Raw genomic sequence first — 14,946 nt, 5'->3', positions numbered from 1 at the left:
ATAGACCTAAGCTGGGAAGGAACTTTGGAGGACATCTAGTCCACACCCCCCCATTGTATAGATGAGGAAACTGAGGCACAGAAAGGTGAAGTGACCTGCTTGAGGTTATACAGGTAGTAAGTAGCAGAGGCAGGATTGAATCCAAGACCAATTATATCTTCACTGTACCATGCTGCCTCCCCAAAGGACCTTAGAGACCAGTGAGTCCAATTCCCTCATTTTAAAGATGGGTAAATTATACTTAATATTTAATGTCCAGTGGTCTTTGTTTTCTTCCTTTTTGACATCACATTCTTCTACCCTCCAACTTTCCAACAATGGTTAGGATTCCCCTCTTCCTCATCCTATCCTTTTTCATCTTTGTTTTCTCCTTACAATAATTAATCCTTTCCCCCAATGCATTGCTTGTGATCCCCCAAACTCATTGCTTTCCTCTAATGGCTCATGTCAGAGAAAGGGCAAGTGCTTTGAATATACTTATATGTATATATGTTGCACACCTAATAGAATGCAAGCTTCTTGAGGGCAAGAACTATTTCTTTTTTTTTTTTGTTCTGTGTGTCTAGCAGAGATCCTGGCACATAGTAACCATTTAATAAATATTTGTTGATTGGTTAAATGAGGGTACAAAGTCATGTAAATCCAGAGCTATAGGTACAGAGATGATGGCTGGTTATGGTTTTTTCCCTTTTCTCCTATCACTTTCCCCACATCCTCATCCTGCCACTCACAATACTCTTGAGTAAGTCTTTGAAGACTGGTATGCTTATGTGGTTAAGTCCTCCTTCCTTGACTCTCCTTTCCCTTTTCATTGAAGGTTGTGGAACTGAAGCTCAACATCATTATGTCTGGAAAGAAGCTGCAGGCTAATGTATCATTCCTGAAGTAAGGAACAGCTCCTGCAACCTCATGGGTGTAAGGCAAAGGTAGCCAGGATTGCCTAGAGCCTAATGAGCTCCTGGAAAGAACACAGGATTTGGAATAAAAGAAGCTGTCTTCAAATCTTGTCTCCTCTACCCACTACCTGGGTAACTCTGGTCAAATCATTTAAACACTTGGGCTCTCAGTTTCCTCATTTGTAAAAAAGAGGGGGACTGGATTCTATAATCTCTAAAGTCTCCTCCATTTCTAAATTTCATGATCCATATCATTGAAAGGGGCACTAGACTAAAAATCCAGAGTCTTGGGTTCAAATCTCAGCATATTGTTGGCTTGTGTGTTCTTGGGAAAGTCAAATTTTGGGTTTTATTTTCCTTGTTTGCAAAATGAGAGAGTTACATTAGGTCATCTTCAAGGTTCCGCCCAGCTCTGAAATTATATAATATGGCATAGTGAAGAGTCAAAGGATGTGGTCCATATTTAATGAAATTGTGTTGGCTCAAAGCAAATAGAAGAGTTAGGTACTATTCACACCTTGACTGCTCATATCAAGCCTTCTTAAATGACTGCCTTCTTAGCCCTGTTTTGTTATGCTCCTGTGAACTTCACCCTCCATCTATAAAATGGTCTTGATGATCTCTGCTCTGCCCCCCTCCAAGGCTATAGTGAGAACTGAATGAACACTTGAGAGTGAAAGCCTTTTGCAACCTGTGAAGTACCAAAGGGAATGTGAGGGAGAATCATTATCATTATCAGAGAAGACAATTGAATAAAAATCATGCATAGGCTTTTGTAGCCCTAAAAGAGAGGTAGAAGTATCTTCTTGGCTTATTTCTGGTGCAAATGTCATCAGATCAGTATCTGTATATCTCTCCTCCTTTTCCCTCAGTGATTTTGTTGCTAACACTGGGTAAAAAGGAATCAGATGATACTACCAGGTGAGCCATGCTTTTAGCTCCTCCCACCTTCTCCAAAGCAGAAGATTCGGGAATCTAGAGCTTCTAAAGGCTTAGGAAGAGCCAAACAGGTAAACAGTGGCTGAGTCTTTCATTTGTTTTAATTTAATTAAGTCAGAAGTTCTTATGTGTGTGTGTGTGTGTGTGTGTGTGTGTGTGTGTGTGTGTGTGCATGTGTGTGATAGACACCTTTGGCAGCCTGGTGAAGCCTATGGAACATTATCAGAACAATGTTTTAAAATTCCTAAAATAATAGGACTGCAAAGGAAAGCAATTATATTGAAATTCAATTATCCAATTTTTCTTTTTTAAAAAGGTACATGGACCTCAAGTCAAGAATCCCTGCTTGAACACATTCCACACTTCTTTGACAGCTCTTAGTGAGCCTTCAGAGGGAGGGCAAACCCTTTTCTAGCTTATATTTAGGCATCTCTCAACTTAGGACCTTAGATATCTAGTTTGACCTCCTCATTTTTCAAAGGAAGAAACTGAGGCGCTACAAGAAAAGACTTTCTAAAGATCACATAGGGATTTAGTGGCAAAGTTAGGACCAGAATCCAGGTCTCCAGATTCCTGAACCAGAAGTATTTTCCCTCATAACATGATTGCTTTTTTTTTTAAAGCTTATTCATCAAATCAGATCATCTGTGGATTGGAAGGAGTTGTGTCTGTGGATAGTTAGGTGGGGAAGAGTATGAAGAAAGAGATGAAGCACTGATGCTAAGACCAGTGTTTAGAACAGTGTCTGGTACACAGTGGGTACTTAATAAAAGTTGGTTCACTGACTGATGTTAACTTAATAAAGAGGGCTACCTGCCTCATCTTTTTTTGTGTGTGTGATTATTTTCTAGGGATATCGAGCTCAAAGTGACTTCCTCCAATGTGGGTACTTTTGATGTAAGTATTTAAAAAAAAGTCAGCATAGCAGTAAACATGTGCTGAACTCTGAAGGACAGAATTTTAATAGATGTTGATTTCATGCAGAAAATAAAAAACAGAGTAAGCAAAGGCATGAAGGAAAGACAGAAGACAAACTCAAGGAATGGTAACTAGGTGATATGGTAGAGCATCAGGCCTGGAGTCAGGAAGACCTGAGCTCAAATTTAGCCTCAGACACTAACTAGCTTTGGGACCCTGGGCAAGTTGTGAGGATAAAATGAGATCATATTTGTAAACAGCTTTATAAAGCACCATATAAATGCTAGTTATCATTATCCAGTGTTGTTACTATGAGTATAATAATACACATAGTATATAGCATTATATATAGCACTTTAAGGTTTGCAAAGCTCTTTACAAACATTTCATTTTATCATCACAATAACCTTTGGAGGTAGGCATAACTATTATCCTCATTTTATAGTTGTGGAAACTTAGGTAGACAGAGGTTAAGTGACTTGCTTAAGGTCACACAGCTAGTATGTGTCTGAGGCTGAATTTGAACTCAGGTTTTCCTGAATTGAAGTCCAGCACTCTAAACACTGCACCACCTAGCCATATTTGGGATTAGAGGGAGATGCGGTTGGAGTGGTCACCTGGGGCTTGAATGTGGATCCCAGACTCATAGGACTTAGAACTGGAAAGGCCTTTAGAAATGATGCACTTTAACCCATGGGCTCTTCAGTTAGAGAACTTTGGCTGGGATCTTAGCTCTGACATTTATGACCTGTGTGACCTTGGACAAGTCATTTAATCTTGTTGAGCCTCAGTTTCTCCACCTGCAAAATGAGAAAGCTGTACTAGACTACCCCTGAGGTCTCTCCCAGCTCCAAATTGATGATTCTAGGACGGTATAGATGAAGAAGTTGACCTCCCCGAAAGGGGGAAGGGACTTACACAAGGTCACACAGATAGTAAAGAAATGTGAACCCTGGGTGTCAGGCGAGAGAGTTTAGATTGCATCATACAGGTCAAGGAGAGCCATGGAAGGTATGTGAGGAAGGGAGAGACATACTTGGCTTTGTTTTGGGAACAGAGTCTTCTCAGCCTGTCTGTTTGTTTCTCTCCTTTGCCTACCCACATCTCACTGGTGTACGGCACCCTGATTTGTCTGACATTGGGAACACACATTTCTGGAATCTGGTGCCAGTTGTCAAAGGTGAAGGCTTTAATAATATCCATGGTCAAGAAGTCCCTGAGTGATCACCTGAATGGTAAGAACCTCAGCCAAGGAAAAAAGCATGTGTAGCTCTGGGAGATAAGGTGCCTTTGGGTGGTGCATCTCAGAGAATATCTGTTAGTTTAGGAAGCAAAATGGAGAAGCTGGTACAATACTGTAGAGACCTTCCTAAGATAAATGTGGTTTAGAGAAAAGAGGCTGAATCTGAGGTCAGAGGAACTGGGTTAAAATCTGGGCTCTGCCACTTAACCTCTGGGCCTCAATTTCTTCATCTGTAAAGTGAGGGGGCTGGACCAGTTATCTAACTAAGAGTTCTTCTAGATGTAAGGTCTATCACCTTCTGATGCTATATACAGGTTTGGCTGGGGGTGGAATAAAAGGATTCACTTATTTATTCAATATATGGAGACTGAGGGGGAGGTGATTGATTGCTTTAATATCCCAAGGGGGGTGATTAGGGTAACCATGGGTTTATTCCTCCTCTCTCCCCCTAAATTCCAGAATCTTAAAGCTGACAGTGTTAGAGATTATCTAAGTCTATTCGGTGTCCCCTTTATGGTCTCTTTGACTAGAGGTGGGATAAATCTATGATTCTTTGAAAGTTACCAAGTTCATGCTTATGTGTCTACAGTGATGGGGAACTCACTACCTCTGAAGATAGCTCATTCTGTTTTGGGAAGGGGAAGGGAACAAACATTTATTAAGTACCTACTATGTGCTACCTCTGAAGGTAGCTCATTCTGTTCTAGAAAGGGGAAGGGAACAAACATTTATTAAGTACCTACTATGTGCTAGGTACTGTGCTGTGTGCTTTACAAATATCTCATTTGATCCTCACAACAACCCTATGAAATAGGTGCTATTGTTACCTCCATTTGCAGTTGAAGAAACTGAGGTGGTCCAGAGGTTGTGAGTTGCCTAGAGTCACATAGGTCACAGATGTCTGAGGCTGGATTTGAACTCAGGTCTTCCTGATTCAAGAGTACTCTATCCACTGAGTCTTCCAGCTGGACAGTTAATGGGTTAAGTTCTTCTTTATATGGGACTAAACTCTGTCTCCATGTAACTTTCTCTACTGGTTCTAGGTCTTCCTCTTCAGGGAAAAGCAAAACAAGCCTGCTTCCTTTTCTCTGTGACACCTTTTCAGGTGTTTGAAGATCACATTCCTAGTTGAAGTCTTTTCTTCTTCCAGAGCAAATATCCCCAGTTCATGCAACTAATCATTTTGTGGCATAATTTCAAGTCTCCTTTCTGGTTGCTCTCCTCTAGACATGTTCTAGTTTCTACATTCATGGATAGTAGATTTAGAGCTACAAAGGGACCTTAGAAGCCAACCGGTTCAGTCCCTTTATTTTGCAGATGATGAAACTAAGAGAGAGAATAAGTGACTTGCCTAAGGTCACTCAGGTAACTAGTGTCAGGGCCAGTATATGAAACAGGCCTTACCCTCTTTCCATTGAACTCTCTTGCTTGGGAACATGGCTGAGTTGGCAATGTTGGACCCTGAGTTAAAATGGAAATTACAAGATGACTCCTGGAATCTTACCTCCTCATCTGGTGACATTTGAATTGCAATTTTGGGAAGGAAGGGAATGGCCATGTCTGGAGCAGCATATGGGGTCCATGCATTTCATTAGGAAATTCAAATGATTGTTTTTGGTGTGGGAGGAGGTCATTTTGTTTGAGTGGCCAGGGGAGGGACACAACTGATTGCGGATTTTTTTTCCCCTTTCATAGCACTCTTTGGCTTGGGTGTTGCTCTTCCCACCATTACTAAAGTGAGCTACATCACCCCTGAGGTCTTTATGTATGAGGTAAGAATGATTAAATTAGGTTTTGGCATCGTCTATCAAGTCTTGGCCCTGTGTCCTCATGACGCTTGGTTGGGTTTGGGGTATGGGGGTGGCATGGGTAGGATAGAGACACAAAGAGACAGGAAATATTATGGGATGACAGGCTTTAGAACTAGAAAGAACTAGAGCTCATCTAGCCCTTTCATTTTGCAGTTGAGGAAGCTAGAGCCTGGATAAAATGATGAGGTTACACATCTGAGTGTTAGAGTCAACCTCAGATTTAGTACTCTTTCTGTCTTACCACATTGGATCCTATAGAGTCCAATCTCTGCTGCTTATATGTGCAGACAGCTTAGAAAGAGTGGTCCCGGCTTAGGGGAGCCAGGTTTAATAAGAAACAGACTCAGGTTCTGGGAAGGAAGGTAACAAATTAATGACCAGGGGACCATTGGTAGGTCCAGAGGTTCATAGGATCATAGATTTAGAGTTTAGAAGAGGGTCATCTGGACCTATTCCCACACTTTATAGATGAAGAAACTGAGGTTCATAGAGGTTAAATAACTTGTCCGAGTAATGAGTGAACTGAGCTAAGATTTAAGTCAAAGCACTCTAACTCTATAGCCAATGATCTTCCCCCTTGAGATTAAAAACAATTCTAACCTGGCTTACTAGAAGAAGAGTTGGGACTGAAGTTAGGATGTCTGAGATTTAGTCTTTGCTATGCTACTAATTAGTTATGTTTCCTCACCAGTAAAATGGAGATAATGGTTTATAAGTTTTCATATGTTTAACATAAGATTTAACATAGGATTCAGATCTAGAAGGGACCTCTGAGATTATCCAGTGCAGCAGTTTTCAAAGTAAGGTGGGGATCCATAGGTGGGTCCCTGAGACCCTATTTGAGGGCCAGAAAGATCAAAACTATTTTTATAATAATACTATGACATTTAAATTCTAATATGGTAAATATCAATAGCTAAAACCTACGTAAACTAAAACAAAAAAAAAACATTTGAGAGGGTCTCCAATAATTTTTAAGAGGGTAAATGGGTTCTCAAAAGCTTGAGAACTGCCCCTCCTAGTCCGACCTCCTCATCTTATAGAGGGGAAGTGACCGCTTGTAAAGGTCAGAGCTTGAATTCAAACTCATCTCTTGAACCCCAGTTCTGTGCTCTTTCCATGACATCATGTGACCTTTTGCTCTATTTATAACATACCCCTCATGCCAGGTTACATATAGAGCTTTTCAAGACTTTCATGTATCCATTACTTCTTTGAGGCGGGAAAAACAGTTATGTTCACATGACAGATTTAAAAACTGAGGCCACATGTTGATGTATAATAAGCACTGGATTTGAAATCAGAAGACCTGAGTTACAGTCCTTCGCCTGCCTTTTACTAGGAGCATAGAATTTATCCTGAGTGGGGCCTTAGAGATTTTCTGGTCCAATCCGTTCATTTTTTTTGTTTTAGACTCAAACACCAGAACTCAAATACAGAATAGAGAAAAGAAAAAGAAACATATCACAAACTTAAATATTGAAACTTAAATACAAAGCAAGAAAAGAAAAAGCATGTGATGTGCACAGCAGAACATGAGATGATTCAATATATATATGTATATATATGTATAGCAATAAATTTTCATTTCAAGAAAGCCTGTATGAGAAATACTACATATTGTGTTGAGAGTTGTCTATCTTTTCTTTGCTTCCTTGTAAGTTTTCTTTTGTTCTCTGCTGTGCACTTTTTACTTTGTTCTTTTTCCCCCTTACTCTCCCCCCCTACAATTAAGTACATATACATTTCTTTTTAAATATATACACACATATAGATATACACACATATATACATACATATGTAGACACACACACACACACATATACCTTCCCTAACAAATTCTACTCCTGATTTTTATTTTGTTTGTGTGTATCTCTTATCCCCTCTCCCTCCTGTCTCCTCTTCTTTACTTCTACCTGCTACCTTGCCCTCCTATTACTTAGTCTACCCCCCACCCAGGATCCCTCCCCTAACCTCCCATTCCCATAAATCTAAACACCCTTCTATAACCCCCATAACCTATTCCCTCACCCTCCCCTCTAGAGATCCCTTTCTTATCCTCTCCCCCATCCCTATCCCCTTATCATTTTATTTCTTTGAATGTAGACTTTTATACTCTTCTAGATATATATATATATATATATATATGTATATATTATTCCCTCTTAAACCCATTCCTGATGAAAGTAGGTTACCAGAACTACCAACCCTCCTCCCCCATCTAATTGTTTTGCGTTGATTCTTCCTCTTGCACCTCATTTATATAAAATAATTACTCTTTTTAGCTGTTCCTAAGTGGTTTTACTTTTTAATGTTATATCATACTCAGGTCTACCCCAGTCTTTCTTATGAACTACCTGATTACTAATGACAATCTTAGACATATGTTTTACATTTTACATACATAAAAGGTAGATAGTCTATCCATATTGAATCCCTTGGAATCAGTTTTTGGTGTGTACCTTGTGTTTCTCTTGGCTCTTGTATGTCAAATCTTCTATTAAGGTCAGGCTTTTTTTTTAAACAAAATCCTGAAAGTCTGACAGTTGATCAGATGTCCATTTTTTTTCATTCATGATTATATTTTGGGCCAGAACCCCAGTTCTTTGGCTCTTTGATATATAGTGTTCCAAGACCTGCTGTCCTTTAGTGTTTCCACTGCTAGGTCATGGGTGATTCTAATTGTGACACTGTCATATTTAAATTGTTTTGTTTCTTGTTGCTCTTAGTATTTTATTCTTGAGCTGGGGTTTTGGAATTTGACTATAATATTCCTATGAGTTTTCCTCATAGGATCTCTTTCAAGTGGTGATAGGTGGATTTTTCTATTTCTACTTTTCTCCCTTGTTCTAATGATTCAGGACAATTTTCTTTAATTATTTCTTGTATTATTGTATAAAATTCTTTTTTTTTATCACAGCTTTCAGGTATCCTGATTATTCTTACATTTTCTCTTCTTGATCTACTCTACAGATCAGTTGTTTTTCTATTGTTTCATTTTCTCTTCTACTTTTTTCATTCTTCATATTTTGTTTAATTATTTCTTGATCTCTTATAACTTCACTGGCTTCAACTTGCCCAATTCTAATTTTCAAAGTGTCATTTTCTTCCTTAAGATTCTGGATATCCTTTTCTAATTGGTTGACTTTCTTTTCATAATCTTCTTGTTTTTTTCTTGGATTATTCTTCTTATTTATTTATGTATTTTAGTTTTTCCTCAATCTCTCTCATTTGATTTTTTAAGTCTTTTTAAAGTTCTTCAATGAATTCTTTTTGGGCAGATGACTGTTTGATGTTACTTTTTGGGGTAGAAGAGGGTTTCTTTGCTTTGATATCCTTCTCTGAAGATGAACCCTGGTCTTTTCTATTTCCATAATAACTTTCTATGGTTGGATTCTTTCTCCTTTGCCTGTGCTTTTGTTTTTTGGTAGTAATAGCTTAATTTTTGTAATCACCTCTAGCCCTTGGATATGGGGGATGGTGCCTCTTGCCCCAGATCTTTAGTTCTGCCTTCTAGCCTGGAACCAAAACCAAACCTCCAGCCTCCTGTAAGTGCCCACATCCAGGGACATTTTGCCCCACTGCTTCTGCACTCACCTGGCATGTGCTGGTTCCTTCTCCCCTGGCTGCTCTCCGAAGCACAGCTGGTCTGGCATTCCTTGTCATCCTTCTTATTCCTTTGATCCCTCCCCAGCTTCAGACAGCCAACTCCGCTCACAGTTCCCTGGGTAAAGGTTCCTGTGGCTGGGGTCTAGGCAACCTCCCAACCCAGCTAACCCCAGGGTTTGCGGCTTGTTGTTTAAGCACACTTGTTAAAGTGGACCCTTACCTGGAGATGTTTACTCTTACCAAACCTCTCCTGGGATTTTTCTTCAGATCTTCTCGAATTGTCCAAGCGGACCCTTGTTATGCCCCTATTCTTATTTATTTTTACCCACACTTTGTTCGCCATGAAGTGCTATTTTATTTCTTTTGTGGGGGAAAATCTTGAGAGGTTGGACTTTTCTGACCTACTCTGCCATCTTTCCAGAATCTTCTCCCCCCATCATTTTTCAGTTGAGACAACAGAGGCCAGGAGGAGTTAGCTGACTTGTCCTAGGTCAGCCAGGTAATAAATAACAGAGCTGGGATTTCAACCAAGGTCTTCTGATGCCAAATCCAATACTATTTCCCACATTTTAAGTTCAGTGCTTTGGGGTAAAAAAAAATCCCTTTTGGGTGGGGCATGGCAGTGCATACCTGTAGTCTCTGCTGTTAGGGAAACTGAGGCTAGTGGATCTCTTAAGTTTGGGAGTACTGAGCTGCAGCAGGGCTAAAGACAATCAGGCTAAAGGCATCCACACTATATATGGGACCAATATGACGAGTCCTCAGGGTTGGGGAGTAGGAGGGCCACTAGGCTGCCTAATGAGGGGGAATCAAGCCCATATTGGAAATGGAGCAGGTCAAAGCTTATGTGTTGATTAGTAGAAGGATGGACTCATCATTAGTGACCACTGGTTGAAACAGGGAAATGCAGTCTCAAAACCAAACCAAAACCTTCACTCTCTGGGCTTCAGTCTTCTTCTCTGAAAAGTGATACAGTTGCATGAGATGAACTCTTAAAGCCATATTCAGTCTCTAATCTGTGGTTCAATGGTTTTAGGCCAAGAGAAGTTATGAGATTTGTCTAACTTCATATATCAAGTTAGTGGGGGGTCTAGGACTAGATGTTGAATTTCTTTATTTCTGTGAGCCTTTGGAGCACACTATTAGGGTAACTCCAAACTTTCTTCTAGTTTCCCATAATGTAAACTTGTTTTCTCTGCCTGCCAGGGTTCTATTGTGGTGTCCTGTGGACTTCATATCCAGAATTGAGCAAGGAGAAGAATATGGAGCTATGAGAGGCTGCTGGTCAGGGCAAGCTGTGCTTAACTGGACCTCTCTTGTTGGCCATTTTAAACTTTGGATATCAATTTGAATATCAAATTTGAATATCAAATCCAAAATTTCTTTAATGCTCTGAATCCTATTTTTGTTAGCTATGTGATTATAAGGTTAATACTGCTGTACCTGCCTGGAATTTTTCCTTCCTTTCCTCTTTTTTTCTGATCTCCTCTGGAGGAGGAACATACAGCTAGATGGACTTTGAGGATACTCCTACTTCTTCCCTATCTGTTGAGGTCTTTATATTTTGGGATCAATTGCTGTGGACATTTCTCTTTCTGGGATCACATTGCCCAATGCATCTTTGATTCTTTGGTTGAACCATAAAGTAGCAGCAATGTCTTTTAAGCAATCTTGGTATATGTAGAACCATCCTAGACACAATGATAATATGAAAGAAACAGAAAACCAAAGACCCATTCCTTAAGAGCTGTCCAGCAGGGCTAGCCCTTTGGCAAAAATGGGGAAATAGGTGATGATTGTCAAGATTCTTCTGTCTGGGAGGAAATTGTGTCAGGGGCTTAAAGAAAGAACTTAATCTGGAGAAGGGGGAATCTAGGGGAAAAGTGAGTGGCATGATTCATGTCTTCAAGTGTTAGAAGGATTGTCAACAGGGAGAAACAGAAGTCAAAAATACTAATGTTCTCTAGCATTGAGAGTGTCTACAATGCTAGAAGTATATTTGGCTGCTCTCTGTACTGGTCAGACAAGGTCTGACCTCAAGTCTTATGATCCATTCTGGATGACACATTTTAGGAAGGACATTGATAAACTAGAGAGCTTCCAGAGGAGGGCAACCAGGGTGAGAGATGACCTTGAATGTCAAGTTGAAGGAACTGGGATCATTTAGCCTGTAAAAAGGAAGTTTCAGGGGGTTTATAAGATCTGTCAAGGATTTGAAGAGCTGTCATATAAAAGTCTTGTTCTGCTTGTCCCCAGGAGGCAGATCTAGGAGCAATGGATAGAACTGGCAGAAAGGGAAATTTTTGACTCAATGTAAAGAGAAACTTTTTCATGATTAGGTCTATCCAAAAGGTGGCAATGGATAGAGCTCTGGCCTTGGAGTCAGGAGGACCTGAGTTCAAATCTGACCTCAGACACTTGACACTTACTAGCTGTGTGACCCAGGGCAAGTCACTTAACCCCAATTACCTCACCAAAAAAAAAGCAAAAAAACCCAAAACCAAAACCAAAAAGTGGATGGGTAGTCTTGGGAAGTCTTCATGTAGAGGTAGGATGACTGCTTACCAGGGGAGTTGCAGAGGAGATTTCTGCTCAAGTATAGGTTAATCTATGGGATTCTTTCCATCTCTAAGATTCTGTGATATTAAGGGTGAAGACTGAGAGAGAGAGAGGTAGCAGTAAGCAAGGGAAGTTCTCTGGATACCAGGGTATGGGCTGTTGAATTTATTTCATATGATATTACTCATTCATGCATTAAACAACTCATTAATCTATTCATTAATAATAAAATTATTGTAGTAACAGTAATAAAGTGTTTGGACTCAATACATGAAAAATTCTTAATATACACAAAGGCAAGAAAGAGACTGAAGGTTTTGACTTTAAATCTGGAGGACACATTGAATACATGGATGAAGGCAATACTTGCAAATACCTTGATCTCTTTCTGAAAAGATTCATCGAGCAAAAAACTACCAAGAAGAAATCTGTGGCTGAATATGTTAAGCGACTTATTGGCATCCTGAAATCAAAGCTGAGTGGGAAGTACATGTTAAAAGCAATTAATATCTATGCAATGTCATCCTCAGTATATACGTTTGAAAGTGTACAATAAACCCTAACATGTTTGGAAAGTATTTTAACAAAAATTCCTACAAAATTAATGGAGAGAGCTCTTCACTCTCTTGAGGTGATCGTCATAGGAAGACCAATGCTTCCTTGTGAAAATTTAGAAAGAGCATTGATAAACAGTCTTAGAGAATATGAAAAGTAAAAATATTTGCAGAATTCCTTTTGGAACAAACAGATACTGTTTCACTGAGAAATAGTAAAGGATGATAAATATATATGACTAGATTTGCCAAATGTAACTAAAAGTTGCTTATTGGATGGAAGCTATGAAATAGTTATGATCTAAAAATGGAATCCAAAAGCTTTTCATGGGTGATAGCTACATAAACTCATCAAGGAAATGTCAAACAAAAGGATGTGGATATATTTGTGGAAACAGAGGGCTTTATGTGGAGGCAATTCAGGACCAGATCATTACCATCAGAAATTAAAAAAGGGCTATATTTAGGAAGTCTGAGTTTAGTGATCAATGTAGATGATTCAAGGAAATTGTAGAAACTGTGCAACTCATTACTGTAAGCAGCTAAGTGGTGCAGTGGATAGAATGCAGGGCCTGGAATCAGGAAGACTCATCTTCCTGAGTTCAAATCTGGCCTCAGATACTTGCTAGATGTGTGATCCTGGGCAAGTCATTTAACCCTGTTTGCCCAGTTTAGCTACACACAAGAGTTTCCAGAGGTCAACCACCTGATCTTTAATATATTCTAGTTGACAGCTCTTAAAAATGTTAGAAATTGAGCCCTGAAATTAAGAAATGGGAGCATTCAAGAAATTTGCCAGAACAAATCCCTAAAATATTTTGAGTGTTAGCTGTAGGAAAAAACTCCCATAAAGGCAGAACTTACATGGTTAGAGGACTGCCCCCTACAACCCATAAATAATCAGAGGGGCTTTCTCCAGCATCTTTAGTGGGGGAGTTCTCAGGAAGAATAGCTCAAAGGCTGGTACCTCAGGAATTTAGTCTGATTCTCTCAGGAGAAGTTCCAATGAGGAGTGCCACTCCTGTTGGGTGATGCCCACGGGAGAGATGGGGTTAAGCATAAGACAAGGATCTCCATTAAGCAAGTTTTTAACAGCCTGGGATAAGGGTGGACTCCCTCTCCATCAGGGGAAGACCAGAGAAAGCGCTATTAAGCTGTAAGATCTGGTATGAGACTACAAAGGACTTAAGGGAATGGTTCTGGCCAAAGTACGGAACTTCTGACTACTCTACTTGTAAATATTTACAGATTTTTATTAAACAATCTCCCAAAGTTAGTTTTAGAATAGATGAATTTTTCATATTGCTGGGAGTTGCTGTCGAAAGGCAGTCAGCCCTCATCTCTTTATCAAGCTTTGCCAGACTTTTGCATTCCTCCTTCCTCTGCCCTTTCTGTTTATGCTTCTTCTTCTGAAATGCTCCCTTCCTTAATAAAAAAATTCAAGGAACAGAGCAGTCTGTGGCTTTTTTTCCTCTTGTAGATAAAATGCACCAAGCAGCAAGAGGACGTCTTCTATATATTGAAGAATATCATCCTTTTAGGCCATCTGACCTCTTTAATTGGAGGAAAGATACATCTAGATTTGATAAAGATCCTGTTGTAGTTACTGATCAAATTAAAGCTATTTTTCATTGCTATAACCCAACATGGCATGATGTTACTGATCTCATGGAGACCTTATTATCTCCAGGAGAAAGAGCAGGTGTTATTGAAATTATAAATAGACTGATTTCGGGTCCAGGAGATCAGGGAACCTGGCCGGTACAAGATCCTAACCAACCTGCAGAGTTTGTCCAGTTGCAACAGGTTAGGGATGCCTTACTTAGGGGTATGGAACTTTTTGCAGAGAGACCAGATAATTTTAGTGAATTTCAGGAGATCATTCAGGAAATGGGTGAAAACCCCATGAAAATTTATGATAAATTATGTAAGAGTGGAAAGCGTCATGCTAGATTAGATCCCCTAATCCAATGGGTTGCAAGGATTATTAATGCAGCTTTTGTCAATCAATTGTTGCCTAAGATCAAAGACTACTTTCTCAAGTACTCTCCAGGATGGCATGAAAAAGCCATAGGGGAGCTCAAGGAGATTGCCCAATATGTTTGTGAGGGAAAAGAGCCTGTTAAGGCTAGTACTGACACAGGCGAGAAGTCCAAAAAAAAGGCTCAACCTAAGTCTCTCCTTGCAGCTGTCCATACTTCTAGCCATCCAACACCCCATTTTTTCAGCCTTGATTAATTCAGCATCCCAATAAAGGTCATAAGGATTGTTTTTATTGTGGAAAAAGAAGGCACTTTGCTAGAGACTGCATGATGAAAAGGTGACACCAAAGGAACCCTCAGTTTACTAAAACCCAAAGATGAGATCTATGCTTCAGAGGCAAAGTTATGCCCCACAAAAGGAACATTGATTTGGGC

At 39.7% G+C, this 14,946-nt stretch overlaps 1 protein-coding gene across 1 annotated transcript in view; it reads left to right on the top strand.

Annotated features, from left to right (window-relative positions):
- BPIFB2 (BPI fold containing family B member 2) overlaps window positions 1–10,858 on the top strand; it is a 38,596-nt gene extending 27,738 nt beyond the window's left edge. Inside the window, exons 12-16 of the mRNA XM_027868200.1 lie at window positions 818–885; window positions 2,687–2,732; window positions 3,925–3,988; window positions 5,692–5,768; window positions 10,623–10,858. Coding sequence (XP_027724001.1) covers window positions 818–885; window positions 2,687–2,732; window positions 3,925–3,988; window positions 5,692–5,768; window positions 10,623–10,664 — 297 coding nt within the window. The 3' untranslated portion in view covers window positions 10,665–10,858. The remainder of the gene's footprint in view (window positions 1–817; window positions 886–2,686; window positions 2,733–3,924; window positions 3,989–5,691; window positions 5,769–10,622) is intronic.
- The last annotated feature ends 4,088 nt before the right edge of the window (window positions 10,859–14,946 follow it).

This window comes from Vombatus ursinus, unplaced genomic scaffold (genome assembly GCF_900497805.2).
Source record: "Vombatus ursinus unplaced genomic scaffold, bare-nosed wombat genome assembly UNPS02014786.1, whole genome shotgun sequence".
Lineage (NCBI taxonomy): Eukaryota > Metazoa > Chordata > Mammalia > Diprotodontia > Vombatidae > Vombatus > Vombatus ursinus.
The sequence above is the reverse complement of the archived record's forward strand: the minus strand, read 5'-3'. Positions and strand labels throughout refer to the sequence as shown.